Source organism: Nycticebus coucang, chromosome 9 (assembly GCF_027406575.1).
Source record: "Nycticebus coucang isolate mNycCou1 chromosome 9, mNycCou1.pri, whole genome shotgun sequence".
In the NCBI taxonomy this organism is placed as follows: Eukaryota; Metazoa; Chordata; class Mammalia; order Primates; family Lorisidae; genus Nycticebus; species Nycticebus coucang.
This window is the reverse complement of record NC_069788.1, coordinates 55,151,074-55,168,797: the sequence shown is the minus strand read 5'-3', so window position 1 is coordinate 55,168,797 and position 17,724 is coordinate 55,151,074. Positions and strand designations below refer to the sequence as shown.

The 17,724-nt window shown below is 43.8% G+C and overlaps 1 protein-coding gene across 8 annotated transcripts in view; it reads right to left on the bottom strand.

The window, feature by feature from the left end:
* Positions 1-17,724, bottom strand: part of GPLD1 (glycosylphosphatidylinositol specific phospholipase D1) — a 66,129-nt gene that overhangs the window by 3,530 nt on the left and 44,875 nt on the right. For 5 of the 8 annotated variants that reach the window (XM_053602058.1, XM_053602061.1, XM_053602059.1 and 2 more), the window contains 12 exons: positions 15,869-16,055; positions 13,532-13,642; positions 12,121-12,195; positions 11,887-12,043; positions 11,164-11,305; positions 10,323-10,440; positions 10,119-10,212; positions 8,063-8,239; positions 7,505-7,665; positions 4,789-4,815; positions 4,616-4,666; positions 7-620 (listed from right to left, as the gene is read on the bottom strand). In XM_053602058.1, the coding sequence (XP_053458033.1) occupies positions 534-620; positions 4,616-4,666; positions 4,789-4,815; positions 7,505-7,665; positions 8,063-8,239; positions 10,119-10,212; positions 10,323-10,440; positions 11,164-11,305; positions 11,887-12,043; positions 12,121-12,195; positions 13,532-13,642; positions 15,869-16,055 (1,387 nt within the window). In that variant the 3' untranslated portion in view covers positions 7-533. Of the gene's footprint in view, positions 1-6; positions 621-4,615; positions 4,667-4,788; positions 4,816-7,504; positions 7,666-8,062; positions 8,240-10,118; positions 10,213-10,322; positions 10,441-11,163; positions 11,306-11,886; positions 12,044-12,120; positions 12,196-13,531; positions 13,643-15,868; positions 16,056-17,724 lie in introns of those variants that run through there. The other 3 variants (XR_008382402.1, XR_008382403.1, XM_053602060.1) reach the window with 2 other exon arrangements.

Below are 17,724 nucleotides of genomic sequence, written 5' to 3'. Positions count from 1 at the left end.
TACAAAAGCATTTGAGGACACAGATGATACAGTTTTTAGTCTGTATATTTGCCCTTCATTATATAAAACATTGAAAAGACAATAATCCTCATTAAGAAAAGACTAAATCAGAAATGATTTGGGAGTTGTCAGGTTATCCTAAGAGACAACCACAGAACTTTCTAGGCTTCAGAAAGACATAGTATTCACAAGGAAGAGGAAATAGGTTGTACAACCGGTCTGAGCACATGCAATAAGCTAGGGAAGAAGAAAGGTTTTGCAAAGGGAGCAAGGAAGTAAACTTTGGAAGGGGCCGTGAATAACCAGAGAGGCTGCTATTTCACATGCTTCTGGTGTAGTCATATAATTTACTGTATCAGATTTCCAGATAGTGTGGCTGTCAGCATGGGTTTCTACGCCTAGGAGCCCCACCTGTGTTCAGGATGTACCATAGCTGCAATGGATGTGCCAATCTGTCCACGAGAATGCTCATCCTGGAGATGACTGAGCGTGTTGAGAGGGAGAGGCCGAGTGGGAAAACAGGAGTGAAATCTTTAACTTGAGCCAAGGGTATAGACGTGAAGTGCTCCAGAGAGTCGAGCTCCCCAGGAACTCCTTCCAGCAGCAACAACAACTTGGTTCTGTGGGGGATATAATGCAGAATCATGATTCACTTTCAGTATCTGTTAAGTTGCTAGTGTAGTCCAGGCATTGGGCTATGCTCTGCAAATACAAAGATGCACAAAACACTGGCCAGATCTCATGGCTTGGACTTAAGTGCTTCTTGACCTCCCTTTGTATAACACTTTCTCATATTAGGTTCTAAAACACCACAGCTGAGGACGTTCACCCCGTACCTTCTCTGGCACATAAAGACTTAAAGGAAAGCACATTAGAGCTTTCTGCTGACGCGTAGAAAGCAAACACCACATCTGGAATAACAAGGACCTCCGGGCCTGCCTCTGTCAGGGTGCTTCACTTCATACCGCCCCTGCTGCTTGGAACATTTTAGGACTCGGCTTTCAGAACTGCCTTCAAAACCTGCTACCAGTTCTTAAACGTTCTCAGTGGTGGCAAATTTTCAGACTTTGAGGTTGAGTTTGTGGAAACTGCTAGAAGTTACTCTGAACCAACAAGGCCAGCAAATCAGGTACACGTGATCAAACTGCCTGATGGTGTTTTTAGAGCAGGGGATGATGGTTTTTCATAGGTTTAATTTTGAAAACTACTGATAAAATCCAGAAATAATAATGGCTAAGATATATTGAGCTTTTATCATGTGTCAGATACTATGCTCAGCCCTTTGCTTATGTTATCTCCTAATACCCTAATGTCAATTAAAAGGGAAAATCTAAACTTAAAAAAGAATCAAATATCATAGTAATTTCTTCTCCCTCTCTTATTTATGGAATTGCTCATTTATTAAATTTGCCTGGGCTTTGGCTTTGAATTAAATCTCCTCTTCATTTTCTGGTCAAAATACGCCCATTTCTAAAATCAAATCTTCCCTTGTTTCTTGCCCCTTGTCTGCCTATCGAGAGTCCAGTCATCTTTCCAGATGCATCGTGGAGCCCGTGAGCTCCCCACGGCCTTCCCTGATCTGCCAGCAGAGACTTCCACTGCAGCTGCCCTCTGACCGTCTGACTGGCTGCCTTTGGCTCTTGGTCATATGTTGACCTGGATGGTCTTATGGATGGATGTGTTTTATTTTCCCCTCTAAACGATATGCATCTGGGGACCAAGACTAGTCTCTGTTCTCCTTGTCAGCCCCTCGTGTCCAGCACACACTGAACTGAGCTCTTGACACACTCATTCGTTTCTGCTCTGCTGAGGCTCACGAGTCACACAGGGGAGCCCCATGAGAGGTTATAGACATTATTTTCCCCTCTAAACAATATGCACCTGGGGACCAAGACTAGTCTCTGTTCTCCTTGTCAGCCCCTCGTGTCCAGCACACACTGAACTGAGCTCTTGACACACTCATTCGTTTCTGCTCTGCTGAGGCTCACGAGTCATACAGGGGAGCCCCATGAGAGGTTATAGACATTATTTTCCCCTCTAAACAATATGCACCTGGGGACCAAGACTAGTCTCTGTTCTCCTTGTCAGCCCCTCTGGTGTCCAGCACACACTGAACTGAGCTCTTGACACACTCATTCGTTTCTGCTCTGCTGAGGCTCACGAGTCATACAGGGGAGCCCCATGAGAGGTTATAGACATAGGGAGACAGTCACAGCACTACTTACGTAAATGCTGAGTCCTAATTCTAGTTTGTTACTATCACTTTCATTACTTAATGCTCATGTGGTAAAGAAAAAAAAAAAAGGTACTTCAAAATCATAACTTTTAGGTTCCAGTAAAAGGCCGCTCTGATCATCCTCTGTGTCCATTTTTTAAGCATGACATCTGATTTCCCTGTACACTCAGTGCTTCAGTACCCCAAGTCTCAGGTACATGCTAAGAAAATTAAGTAATTTTAATACTGACCCACGTGAAGGAAAGAAGGTGCACTGTAGTGTTTTACAGAAAGGAAATTTTACTATAAATTACTATCAGTTGATCTATAATACATATTACCACTGCTCTCCTCAATCAACATAAGTCATGGTTCTTATATGTATAGTTTTTATTATATACTGGGTTCTTGATAATGTCTAGTTTTTGGAAAATGAATAGAATTTTAAATAAAAACCAAGCTTATGATATCAAGTATTCCAGTGACCAGACCTTTTCAACATCCTCCCATAAAGTTACTAATCCACCTTTCTGTTGTGATTAACCCTAAATTTACGCTATCAGATATGCCTGTAAATGGATCTCCCGAATTGTTGGCCTCTGTAGGGAAATTTCACCACTATTTTTTTTTTTTTTTTTTTTTTTTTTTTTGGTTTTTGGCCGGGGCTGGGTTTGAACCCGCCACCTCCGGCATATGGGACCGGCACCCTACCCCTTGAGCCACAGGCGCCACCCCATTCACCACTATTTTTATAAGCAGGAGCCTGGTCCTAGGCACTTCCAAGTCTTACAAGCCTGGGAATATGCTCCAAAATCTATGAAGGCTTCCCCCAGCCCTTCATCCCATAGTTAATACTTACTGTTCACATTATTTAGCTTTCAATACCATACTGATTTGCATTTTAACTGCCCATGTGTATAAATCTTACTCCTCATGAGAAAAGGACTTTGCCTTCTCTTTCTTTATATCTCTCATTGCCTAGGACGTTTCTGTACAATGTCATATCCTAAAGCAAATGAATGAATGGAATCAGTGGTCCATAGGTATGTTTTAAGGTAAAACTTTTAATCTGCTGTATTTATTAAAATTTAAAACGTATACACTCTTTCATCTAGCAGTCCCATTTCTAAGATTCTCACCTTCAGGGATAGTTGCGCGATTATGTAACAATATATATGGGTGCAAAAATGCATACTATAGCATTGTCTATAATAATAAAAGAAGTGGAAACAACCTAAATGTCTATAAGAATGTGAACTGAAGAAATAAAATATGGTGCACCAGATAATAAATACTATGCAACCATTGAAAGGAATCTGGTGGCTCTGTGTGTACTTGTTTGGGAAGGAGGCAAAAGAAGAGTACATAAAAATGAAACAGTGACTAGCAGTATGTGTGTGTGTGATGTCTGTCATATAAAACCTGTGAAAGTCTAGAAGAAATCACAGCAAACTGATAACAGTGGTTGTCTATGAGGTAAGGGTTGGCCAACGTTTTTTGTGACGGGCCAGTTAATAAAAATTTAGACTTGGTAGGACGTGGGTCTCTGAGTAACCAATCAATTCTGCCATTGTAGCACAATAATGGCCATAGATTGTACACAAATGAATGTGGCTATGTTCTAATAAAACTTTATAGACACTGAAATTTGAGTATCATTTAAATTTCATGTCACAAAATATTCCATTTTGATTTTTTTTTCAACCATTTAAATATAAAAGGACCACTTCTAGTTCATGACCATACAAAAACAGTTATATTGGGTGGTGCCTGTGGCTCAAAGGGGTAGGGCACCAGCCCCATATGCCAGAGGTGACGGGTTCAAACCCAGTCCCGGCCAAAAACCACAAAAAAAAAAAAAAAAAAAAAAAAAAAAAACAGTTATATTTAAGGTGGCAGATTGGTGTTGCCCAGTGGACTGTAGTTTTCCAAGCCCTGCTGCAGAGCATAAAATAGGAGTAAGTAGGGAATTTGTTCCCCCCAAAAGTGATGAGGTTATGTGTGGATGTTTCTTTTTGTGTGTTCCTCTCTTTTTCAAATTAAAATGAAATATCAAATAAAAAAGTGAGGGCTGGGTGTGGTGGCTCACACCTATAATCCTAGCACTCTGGGAGGCTGAGGTGGGTGGATTCCTTGAGCTCCCTAGTTCAAGACCAGTCTGAGCAAGAGCGAGACCCCATCTCTAAAAGAAATACCTGGGTGTTGTAGCAGGTGCCTAAGTCCTAGCTACTTGGGATGCTGAGGCAAGAGGATCCCTTGTGCCCAACCACAGCACTCTACCTAGGGCAACAAAGTAAAACTCTATCTCCAAAAATAAATAAATAAATAAATAAAAATAAGTGAGATTACTGAATACCAGCCTTCAGACACACAGACATTAAGGGCAGTCCTTGTACTCACCTTTTGCTTGGACTTCACGCTTATCAGGGAGCTCCCAAACCTTGAGCTTGCCTGTAAGACAGACTCTGTTAAGGGGCTTTTGAAAACACACCACACCATTTTATCAGCTTAAAAGGGAAAGAGCTTTTTTTGGGGAGTTTATCTTTCTTCAGTCCTTCAGAAAAAATACTTACTTCTGGAGAAATCAATACATATTGGGCCTAAAAGAAAAAATTTAGGAAGAAAAGAAGACAATGTTAGCACCAATGTTCATGTGGTTTTTGTCAACCAATTACAACTTCACCCTCACATTTCTCTGTTTCTTGATTAGCCTTACAATATGCCTGCCCTTTGTCCCCAGAAATTCTTATGGGAATATATCTCATTATCTGATTAAGTATATCTTTATATCTGATTAAAAACAAACAGATGTATACAAATGTTTATGTGAATATTTATTATATCATTATAACAGCGAAAACTGGAAATGGCCTAAGAGACTAGTAACAATTACTTAAATAATGGGTGAATAGGGCACCGCCTGTGGATCAGTGGGTAGGGCGCTGGCCCCTTATACTGAGGGTGGTGGGTTCGAACCCAGCCCTGGCCAAACTGCAACAAAAAAATAGCTGGGCATTGTGTTGGGCACCTATAGTCCCAGCTACTCGGGAGGCTGAAGCAAAAGAATCTCCTGAGCCCAGGAGTTGGAGGTTGCTGTGACACCATGGCACTCTACTGAGGGCGATAAAGTGAGACTCTTGTCTCTTAAAAAAAAAATGGGTGAAGAAACTATAGTTTATGTATTAAGTATTAGGCAGCCAGTAAATATATTGTAAAAGAGTACCAGGTAACATAAAAATTGTTTGTAATATATCAGTAGGTCAAAAAAAAAAAATCATGTTATAAAATTGTATATAAAATCATGCATAATGGCCAAGCACAGTGGCTCAGCCTGTAATCCCTGCACTTTGGGAGGCTGAGGCAGGTGGATTGCTTGAGCTCAGGAGTTTGAGACCAGCCTGAGCAAAAGTGAGACCTCCCATCTCTACTAAAAATAGAAAAACCAGCCAGGTATTGTGGCAGACACCTGTAGTCCCAGCTAATTGGGATGCTGAGGTAAGAGGATGGCTGGAACCCAGGAATTTGAGGTTACTATGAGCTGTGATGCCACTGTACGCCACCCAGAGCAACAGAGTGAGACTCTATCTTAAAAAAAAAAAAAATCATGTATAACATAAACATAATTATTAATAAAAATACATACATGCACAGAGTAATAGTTAAGAGTAGGCCTCAGGCTGGGAGTGAGCCCTGGCTCACACCTATTTCCAGTGCTTTGGGAGGCTGTTGGTGAAAGACCGCTGGAGTCCAGGAGTGCTATGAATGTACCTCTGCACTCCACCTTGAGCAACAGAGCAAGACTTGTCTTTAGAATAAATAAATAAATAAATAGAGTAGGCTTTAGACTCAGATCTTGGTTCACATCCCTGTTCTGCCTTCCTAGCTGTGTGACTTTGAATAAACTTTTCTCTGACTTCACTTTATCTATAAATGGGCATAATATCAACTTCACAGTTTTGATGTGGATTAAAATTATATATATAGTGCTCAGCACATGCATAGTAAATGTATAATAAATGGCAGCAATGGGATTCATAGAAAACGTACTGGATGGATCCACTCTAAAGGTTAACAGAATTCTGGGTAATTTTTAAATTTCTTCTTTGTACTTTTTTTACATTCTTAAAAACTTTCACAGTAAAACTTCATTAATTTTGCAAGTTAAAAAATAATTTTTTTAAAAAAGACAAGGTCTTGTTCTGTCACCCAGGTGGGAGTGCAATGGTATAAGCAAAACTCACAGCAGCCTCAAACTCCCAGGCTCAAGCAATGCTCCCACCTCAGCCTCCCTAGTAACAACTAGGGCTACAGGCTTGCATCACCATCTCAGCTCACATTTCTTATTTTTTTGTAGAGATAGGGGTTGGCTTGTAAAGATCCTCTAGCATTGACCTCCCCAAGTGCTGGAGTTACAGGGGTGAACCATGGTACCCAGCCAAAACATATTGTGCCTAAAAGAAAAAAATTAGTTAGAAAAGAAGAATTACCAATGTTTATGTGGTTTTTAATTTTTAAGAATGGCCAGATATCTTAGGTTCAGGATATGTAACTCAAGGAAATTCACTTTATTCCTGAAAAAAGAATAAAAGCAACAACACAAAAAACAAAAGAGTGGAACTTTTTACCAAATGAGGAAATCATGGTGAAAAAAAAAAAAAAGCACAGAGGTTTTTTTATTGTTGTTTTTTTGTTTTTAAGATAGAGCATCAAGCTGTCACCCTGGGTAGAGTGCCGTGGCATCACAGCTCACAGCAACCTCCAACTCCTGGGCTCAAGCAATTCTCCTGCCTCCACCTCCCAAGTAGCTAGAACTATAGGTGCCCGCCTCAACACCCAGCTATTTTTTTTTTTTTTTGGTTGCAGCCGTCATTGTTGTTTGGTGGGTCCCAGCTGGATTGGAACCCACCAGCTCAGGTGTATGTGGCTGGCGCCTTAGCCACTTGAGCCACAGGCGCTGAGCCAAGCATGGAAGTTTTAACGAAATTCCAGTGGCTGTGATCTTGTCGTCTTTGCTCTGCTGTGAGCATCCACTAACCAAGCAGCGGCAGGCTGTGACCAGGGACCAATATAACGTAAGTCCAGTGGACCTTAGCTCTGGGGGCAAAGGTTCAGAACTATAAGAACTGCTGACAGCTGGGGTTTATAAACACAGGCAAGTGACTGTGTCCTGATCCAGGACCTTTGAGCTCAGGTGAAAATTCCAATAGTTCACAGTGGGTGTGAGTTAACGTGGAATCAGATTAGAGACCCTTCCCCAGTGATGGTGGAGAATTTTACAGAAAACATTACCTTTTCTTCTGGGCATGGAGTTATCCATGACTTGCATTTGCCTGTTACGTCACCAAGGGTGATCTGTTTGCCATTATATATATAAACACGACCATCTTCTCCCCCAATCAGTCCAGAAGTTATATCTGCTATCCTCAGTGGGGCTGCCATGATGACTTCATCTGTAAATAATACGAACCATCAGAAGGAAGCGTCTGATTCCTCACAGTCATCCTGCCTTGTTCCACTACTGGGTCCTAACTCGAGCTCCTGCAAATATTAGTGTCTCCTTTGAGTAACACGTCCTGATTCATCCTGGCAAAAGTCAAAGGCTTTTGTTTTCTATTTCATCACTCATCAATAACAATTATTATGGGTGACTCTCATGTTACCATCTTCAACAAGTGCAACTCACTCTTGTACATCCAGCTCTGGTCTTACCTGATTCAAAATCTATTTAAAGATCCTAGGGCCACTGGGCTGTCAATAAGGGCAGAGCCTCTAGATTATCCAATTAGGTGACTGGTCCATTGGGCAAAGGGACTCCATTCTTGGCTAATGACCCTGCTCCTTTCTTACCTAAGCCATCATTATCCAGGTCACTTAAGTGAAGAACTCCACCAAATCGAGAGAAGCGGCGGTCTCCACTGAAGGTGCTGAGCAGGGAAGGCTGTGTGTCAGATGTGAGCCCATACATCCGTGTGGTTCCACCCTGATGCAAGGTCATGGTCAGGAAGGCCATTTTAGACACATCATCTGAAATGAACCACAGTACCTGCCGGCATCACAAGAATGAAGCTGAAGAGCACTGAACAGAGTCCTATTGTGGCTCTGTGCTGTGGACCTCAAGTGTTGCAGATCAGTCAGAATCCTACAGGACAGTGGGTTTCGGGGCTGGTCAGCTCTGACAGTTAGGGAGGCACAACTAGGCTGGGTACCAACAGTGAACAGTGGAAGAGCTCAATGATTTCCGTTCAAATGGGTGTTCCTTCTTCTAGTCTTTCCCCCTCTAATATATTCTCCACACAATCACCATTTTTTGGATTTTTCTAATTTTTTGTAGAGATGAGGTCTCAGTCTTGCTCAGCCTGGTCTTGAACTCCTGGCCTCAAGCAATCCTCCTGCCTCAGCCTCCCAAAGTGCTAGGACTATAGGCATGAGCCCCTGCACCAGGCCATTTCTTTCCCTTATATTACAAACTGCCTGTGTCACTCCCTGACTCACACATCTAAATGTCAGTGGACCTCACAAAGCCTTATGCAATCTAACTCTTATTTACAGTTCCAGAGATATTTCAGGCCACCTTCCCCACTTCACCCACACTTTGTCCATAGTTAAAACCACAGCCCATTACATTTCTTAAATCTGGCCTTAAAACATGATGTGTTTTCTGCCTGGAATAGATACCCTTCATTGACACCTCTCAAGTTGTATGTTCACAACCCTGCCAGCTACCCCTGCTTATCACTCAGAATTTGGCTCAGGTGTCACCTCGTCCAGAGTAGGTGCCACTAACTTGCGCTCCCGTACCTAGTGCCTTCCTAGTACCCATCACGGGACAGCATCATTTTCTGTTCACTTCTGGATCTCCTGCATCAGGCTGTCAATTCCATAAGTGATGAGCACATGTCCTTGTCTTTCCATCCACTGTACCTAGCATTTAGCTTGGTTCCATACAAACACTCCATAAATGTTTTTTTCTTAATTTCAAATTAATATGAGGGTACAAATTTTTAGGTTCTATTATTCTCACTTCCAAGGTAAAGTTCAGGTTGTAGTTGACTCCTTCACCAAGGGGGTGTGCCGAACGTTTTTTGAATTACCACATTTTGAACAAATTCAAAACAGATCTGTTAGATTTTTGCCTATAAACATGATCCTTTCCTTGTATTTTTGCAAACTTCCACGAGAAGCATGATTCACTGTTATAATCTGGAAGGAAGTAGTTGTTCATTGTGTGTTTTTTAAAACTCTCTTTCACATAAAGTAAACACAATAATGGTTTATTAAGATATGTCCTCAGAGTGAACCTATTCCTGGTAAACTGACTTATTTAAATTCTTCTCTGTCTCTAACCTCAATAACGTAGGGACTTTAAAAACATACTGAGTTGGCCAGGCGCAGTGGCTTATGCCTGTACTCCTAGCACTCTGAGAGGCCGAGGTGGGTGGATTGCCTGAGCAAGGGCAAGACCCCCATCTCTAAAAACAGCCAGGCACTGTGGCAGGCACCTGTAGTCCCAGCTCCTTAGGAGGCTGAGACAAAACAATCGCTTCAGCCCAGGAGTTTGAGGTTGCTGTGAGCTGTGATGCCACAGCACTCTACCGAGGGTGATAGGTAAGACTCTGTCTCAAAAAATAATAATAATAATAAATATATATATACTGAGTTACTTTTATGTGTCATTTTTTAAAAACCTTTGAAATTGATATTTATAATTCTTATTTTGCAGACAGTGATACAGAGTTCAGAGAGGTTAAGTAACTTTCCCCAAAATGACACGGCTTGCCATTAATGGAAAAAGGAATTTAAACCCAGATTTGTCGGCTCCAGATCTTATAGCTTTCCCCCAATACAACATGATCAAGGAGCCACGTGACTAAAACACAGCAGTGTTTCTGGGTGCATGATGTACCTCGAGTTGGTGCCCCAACCAGCAGCACCTGTGTCAGCGTCTCATTCATCATTACGTGGCCACTAGACAGGGAAGTGCCCAGTTTCCCCATTGCCTGCAAAATGCAATAAATCAATGTTGGATAGCAGAGAAGGCTTTCCTGGGAGTGTCCACTCGCCCTGGGAGGAAGGAATCATCATACCTTTTTTTTTGCAATTACCATACCTTATCTCCAGAAATGGTAAACCAGCTTTGGCAATTTGGGGGGAAGTAGCCATACACCCTCCCAAGGCTCTTCTCATCACCACTGTGGAACAAATGGCCCAGCTTAGAATGAAGCACACTGTTGCCAGGGCACAGGATTAAGAGGGGGTCAGGTATTCATGTCCAAAGAGAGGAAATGCCCCTCACCCCAGCCAGGGCTCCCTGTGCGCCCTCTGGCCCCACGATCCTGGGTCTGGAAGTATGGGGAGCATCAGAGTTGACCCCAGCATCAGGCTCTCCAGATGCTGTGCCCATCGTCCTGCCTACTGCTGTGGGCTGGACACTGTTTACCCCCAATTCCCGTAGCATCTCAGAAGGTGACTGTATTTGGAAGCAGGGTCTTTAAGCAGGTAATTAAGTTAAAATGAAGTCATTGTAGAGGGCCCTAATTCCGTATGACTGGTGTCCTCACGAGAGGAGATGAGGACAGAGACACTCAGAGGGAAGACCACGTGAGGACACAGGTAGAGACGGTCATCTACAAGCCAAGGGGAGAGGCCTTGGAGGAAACCAGCCCCGTCAACACCCCAATCTTAAACTTCCAGCTTCCAGACTGTAAGAAAATAAATTCCTGCTGTTTAAGCCCCCTCAGTCCGTGGTACTTTGTTATGGAAGCCCAAGCAAACGCATACACTCTCCTCTATCATATGTCTCAATGTCTACGGGAAATTTGCAGGCTTGCCCCAGTCTTAGCTTTTCCTTGGAAGGGTGTGAATTTCTCAGCCGCGTTTCCTGATCCCCACACTTTGTGGACTCTGCAGCAGCGGCACTGCCGCTGGTCCTGGCCCCACACCAGCCTCACCTGCTGGTTTTCTTCCAGGTTGGGCTGCCCACCAGCAGTAAGGTTCTGTCATCTACACCAGCGCTGTGAAGGGAGTATCCAAACCAGGCGAAGTCCTCCCCACCTCGCACCATCCAGTCGGCTGCCTCCACGTCCAGCTTTGCTAAAGAGATGACCAGTCCCTTTTACTTTAACTGGGCTGGAAAGAATGAGCTCTTTTTGTAGGCTAATGAGAAATGGGTTTATTCTGCTGAGTTTCTTTCAGAACTCTCATATGTCCCCAGGCTGATCCTCAGCACCCTGCCACCAAGAGATGGATCTCACACTTCATAGAAGAAGTATGTTTCTAAAGCGCATTTCTGTGGAGTGAAGGATGCTTTTTTTTTTTTTTCTTTTTTATACTGTGAACATAGAAGGATGCTATTTTAAAGGGTATTTCTTGGGACAGTCAGGAGCACCATGAGGAAGTTTTTGGTCCTAATCCTCTGTGTTTCTGTTTTACATGGAGACACTATGGAATAGCCTATGGGTCTTCTTTGGATCTGGATCAAGAAGCTGGGTCACTTTTTGTATATTCAGTGAATCTATGCATATCACTTGTCACACTCTAACAGTAAGAGACTGTTGGAAAATTTTGGTGAAATGGTATGGAATGAAGGGAAAGGATATAAACAAATCTGCAGAAGAAGTCATTGCAGACACACAGAGCACAGGGGCTCTGCCCATCCCCCCATCAAACACTACCTTTGTTGCTCTGGCTGGGGCCAGAATAAAATGCTGCCACAATTCCCCTCTGTTTCCCTCCACCTGGTGCAAAAGGGCAGCCAATCACCAGATCGGGCCTGCTGTCTCCATTGACATCTGCAGCCAGGAGTGTCCAGCCCAAGTTACAGTAGACGGCCTTGAGAGGAAACCAGGAAAGCATGTTTTACCCAGGGAGTTCTAGATTTCTGCACCTAGCAAAGATCATAAACATACCTGGCAAGAGATGGTGATGTTAGGGGAAGAAGACATTCTCCCTTGTTTGGAACCAAAGTGGATGTACACAGCACCCTAGACGAAAACAGCAAGCAGGCCGACCATGAGGCTGGGGTGTTGACCTGAGAGCCTTAAATAAAGTGACCATCATTCCCACTGGCTAGAAACTTAAGGACCAACAGAAACCCATCCTGTGCATTGCCACTGGGCTGAATGTTTTTAAAAGCCTGCCACTTCCTCTACCCATTAAAACATAAATAAATAAATAAAGCCTGTCATTTCCATCAAACTATGAGAGCCCCCATAGTAGAAACCACGTCATCTTCCTCCTTGGCTCTCCAGCATCCTGCTCAGGATCCAACACACGTAATTGTGCAGCGTGTTTGCAGAATGACTGACTCAATAGGTTCTAGCTCTTCCCTGGGGCCAGCCCTGCCCATTGTACCTCAGAACTCCAGCACACTGGGTGCCATTCATTCACTGAGGACACAGACTGTGCTGTGAATCAGTTCCTCTTACCGCTTGCCTACCTCCATCCCCATTCATTCTATAAGCATTTCTTTTCTATCACGAGCCAGGTACCAGGTACACAAAGACAAGTAAGACCAATCTCTGTCCTGCAAGGCTGGGAGACAGGCCATTACAACACCGCAGTGTAGAGGGGTTACAATAGACGCAGGCACGGGATGCCACCGAGGACAATTAGCAGGGGCTTCGCCAGGGGTTAGGCAACACTTCCTACAAGAAGGGACATGTCACTCCTAAAGAAAGAGAGAATAGGCTTTTCAGGTGGAGGAAGCTATATGAGCAAAAGTCCTAAAGCAACAGAGCCTGCCGGGTTCAGGAAGTGACAAATGGTTGGTGTGTCCAGGAGAGAAGCGTGGGGGAGGACAGGACAGGAGGGGCCTGCACAGGAGCAGGCAGCACAGAGCCTTTGACTTCATGGTCACAGTTGCCTGGACACTTGGGCTCTGCTGTGGTATGAAGTACATGTGGGGGACCTCTGCCCCAGGCTCTGCTGTGGTATGAAGTACACGTTGGGGACCTCTGCCTCAGTAACACAGCAGGTAACAGGCTGGGTTCCAAGCAAGATAGGAAAGGACTCCAGGAAGTCACCTCCTGCCGTGAGGACCGGAAGCTACTGATCAGTGGGATTTCTGCCTCCCTCCGCTGGCATTCAGCATCATGGGGGAGGGAAAAAGAGGGAAGTACCTGATGGAACTGGGAAACCACGAGGCTGAAATAAGGCCAAGGGGGCAGGAACAGGTGCTGCAAGATACCCCAAGGCCACGGCGAGGACCCTCCAACACTCTGCCTGGCGTGCTGCTTGTCTGCTTCATTCCAGGGCTCCTCCAGCACTGGCCCCCCTTAGGGCCCCTTCTCCTCCCCGCTTCCCCCACCAGCAGATTACCTTGTAAGTGAGCTGCTCGGAGGCCACCGAGGGAGCTCCCATGGCCAGGTCAGGAACACCATCCTTGTTAAAGTCCAACACAGCCAAGGCCGAGCCAAAACGACCTGAGGGCTGAAGAGGCACAAGTTACTCCCCTGGGGCTAAGCCTCAGCTTTCAGAAGAGCAGGCCGCACTCTCTGGGGACAGAGAAGGCCTGGAGACCCCACTCCACCCCGTCACCCAAAGGCTGAGGCATAACATTGTGGTAACACATCGATCGGTAGTGGTGGCTCTACCCTGAGGACATTTTTGGCATGTGGACCTTGAGGGGAAACAGAGGTGCCAGAAAGAAAAGAGTCGATACAGTCTGCCCTGCATGAAGCATCAAACTCATCTTTGAAAGAATCTGAAATAATAATTGCACAACAGTAGCCATAGCAGCTAACATTTCTTGAGTACTCAGGATGTTCTTAAGCCATGCTGTTGAAGGTGTTGCTACTAACCAAATAATCAACATTAAATAAAATATAAAACTCAGTTCCTCTGTTGCAATAGCTGCATTTCTGTACTTTATGGCTCCCACACTGGGACAGCATGGGCAGAGAACATTCCTATCATTGCAGGAACTGTTCTGAGCCCTTTTCATGGATTAAGGTTGACACTATCCCCACTTTCAGTTTACAGATGGAAAGCTCTGTCTCTTTAGTACAGTTTTCTTCCGAGGTGAATTTTCTAGCTCTTTCTTCTCCTATGGTCTAGAATCAGCCTAGACTTAAAAGTAATTCACTCGATCCCTCAATCCATTCACAACTTAACAATGAATAGCCTTTCACACGGTGGTGCTTGCGCCATAACACACAGGCCCCTGTGCCCACATCCATTATACATTGGCTAATGTCTCCACGCCCATGTGCAATGGCTTCTGTGAGGACTGCCCCTTTCTACAAGGCAGAAACTTGACAAACAAGAGAAGACTGCTTGGAGACACAAAGCACGCCGTGGCAGGGTGGGGACTAATAACCGCTGAGGACCAGTTCATTTCCTCACCACCAGCAGCTGCAGCTTCCAGCCCTTCTGCAGGTCAGCCAGGTACTTCCAGGAAGCACAGAATTCCTCATTCTCCATGATATAGATGAGGACACTGGGAGTTTCACTGCAGCTCGAGCCAGAACCTATGTCCATGCCTTAATCTTGCCATTTTCTAAATTATTGAAGGGCACCCCCTTGTCCCCCACTGATCTTCCAGGAGAAAGGCCACCTCCTTCCTTGTCCCAGTGGCTCATCATCCGCAGGAGAGGATGAGATGTGGAGAGACCTGACTCTCTCATTCCCTGCCTATAGGAGCCCACAGGATTAGACGTCACACAGCGGTTAGCATTGGATGGGTTTGTTTTGGAAATTTCTTGTAGGGTCAAAAGGCTCCCCAAAATGCTGTCCCTCTGGGACCGTGTGACTTCACACATGTACCAGTCACCACATCTGTACATGGTGGACTCAGAGCTCCTTTCACTACAGCCTAAACTAGATCATAAGCCGTCGCACTTTTCATTTTTTAAATATGTTCAGATGTGCTGTATCTTCTCTTCTCTTTACAGCATTCGCTTCACAGTGAAAGGTTAAGTGACTTGCCCGGGACAAGAACCACGATCTGACCCCAAGTGTAAGGTTCCTTCTCCTGGAACTTGATACTCAGAGCGGGCAGTGCCAGCCTAGTGTCACCCAAAGTTCCCACACTCCTCCGTGATTGGCAGTAGGGCTCTGTCTGCCCCTCCCTCTTGCTGCTGTAAGGACTAATGCCTCTGGCGTTTAGAAACCCTAGTACTTCCAAGAAAAAGAATTAATGCTCAGACTCCGTGAGGAACATCTGAACAATCAATGCAGATTTTTTCTGATGATGAATAACCACTTAAACTAAAGAATGAAATTTGAACGTAAGTCTAGAGTTTAGTTAGCAATGTACCAGTGTTGGTTTTTTTATTTTTGACAAATATACCATAAATATGTAAGATGTTAACATAGGGAAAATAGATAAAGGTATATGAGTACCCTTTACACTGTCTTTACAACTTCTCTTTGACCCTAAAATTCTTGCAAAGGTTTAAAAATATAAAGAGGTTTTGTGTTATCAAGAAATAATTTCCCATTTGGCCACTCAAAGTGTGAGTTCTAAACAGCAGGCATGTTCTTGGGAGGCCTTAGATAAAACACTCAGAGTTAATGAGATTCATGACATGACCAGAATTTGAAAAATAAAAAGTGCTACACGCTTGCAGATCACCAGCTGTTGCTTACGGTAATTATTCTACAAGCAGAGGTTACTGACCACTGAAAGAGGAAAAATGTGAGATGGTGTCTCACCTGGAACCCCTCGAGGATCTCACTGGCCTCCTTGTCTAGGTCCAGGTCAACAGGGGGCAGGCCAAGGTCACTGCCATAGACGAGGTACACACGCCCAATCTGCACGTGGCCGGTGCGGCTATAACCCGGTGCACCCACTATAAGGTCAGCGTACCCATCCTGGTTGAGGTCAGCCGAGGTCATTGTCCTTAGGGAAGAGGAGGGCCCCACTGACGTACCCACTGAGCATAGGGTTAAGACTGTCTCCTGTTTCTTTCTTTTCTAGAACCCAATGCTTTAGCTTTCTCTCCCTGATTCTTCTATCTTGCATGACTGTTGTGAACGTTCACTTCTGAGCTGTGTTGTTTGTGTGATTTAGTCTCACTTTCTGGTGGGGGAATACAAAACAAAAATGGATAAATCAAGGCCTCTGAGCATTTCTGGATCACATAACCTGAGCAGATGAAAACTATCCTCACCAGGCATCAGGTCTTAAACACAAAACCCTGAGGACCCAAAGAAAAATCCAGGGCTCGCCCTGAGAACAGAGAGAAAATCCACATCCAGCCAAGCCTCTCTAGCCAGCGGGGCAGGCCACTTTTGGATCTGCTCAGTGCATTTCAATTTGGTACCTGACCAAAGACAAGCTTGTGTTAGACAACCCTCTGTTGACTTTGACTACAGCTACAGAGGGTGCCTGGGATTGGGCCAACTTGAGTGTCCAGCGTATTTAGTGGACGGGCATAAATGTGATTCCATGACCTAAAAGTTATAGTGCCGGCCAAGCCAAGTCAAAGGTTCAAATGTCACTACTGGGGTTGGAAAGACCATAAGTCATTTGTTTATTTTAGTTCTTATTGCCACATAAAGAACAAATGGCAGAACAGAGGGAAACAGGAAGGAGTTTGTCAAGGCCATGGCGCTGTGTGAGGGACAGGCACCCAGTGGAGCCAGGGCTATTCTCTGCCTCCAGAGACTGATGCTGGCCAGTATAGCCATGGGGAAGGCCCTGTGGACAGCCAGCCCTGCAGGAAGGCCTTTTGGGTCTCTCAGGAAGGTGGCCCAGAAGAGCCATTACTTGCAAGTGAATGTCCAGTAAAGCTAGCATTCACCCCCTGCCACCTGTGCTAGAGCTAATATAGTGGCCCCAAAAGGAAAATCTGTCGAGAAATTATTGAGAAGAGATGAAATACCACTTAGGGATGTAAAGAGTGCAGTTAAAAAAAAAAAAAGCCTTCACCAAAACATCCAGAAAAGTCACCTGGACTCAGTTTTGGTTGAATTTTAAAACCAATTTTGGTTAAATTTTAACATTCTCTTTATAAAATTAATGTGGTATACTGGTATACTAGGATTTTACCATATGAAGTTATAATATTCAAATCACTATAACAGTATCTGCTTATAAGTATACCTTTCTTTTTTTTCTTATTGAAAGATTTTTATTTTTTTATTAAATCATAGCTGTGTACAATAATGCAATCATGAGCTACAATGTGCTGGTTCCATATACAATCCAAAATATTTTACTGAACTGGTTAACATAGCCTTCGTGGCATTTACTGAATGGATTAATAAACTATAGTATTTGTATGTCATAGAATATTATGCAGCTGTAAAGAAAGATGGAGACTTTACCTCTTTCATGTTTACATGGATAGAGCTGGAAAGTGTATCTTTCTAATGTTATTAGATTGCCAAAAAAATTAAAAAGTAATAATTCCATGAATATCAGAGCTTCACATATATTCTATGGATAGTTATTCTATAAGCAATTGCATCTTTATTGTGATTATTTAGTAAAGTGAAAGCTCTTTGTATTTAAATATATTTATGTGGCCACCTTTCAGGAGATCATTCCATCTTTACAATAACCA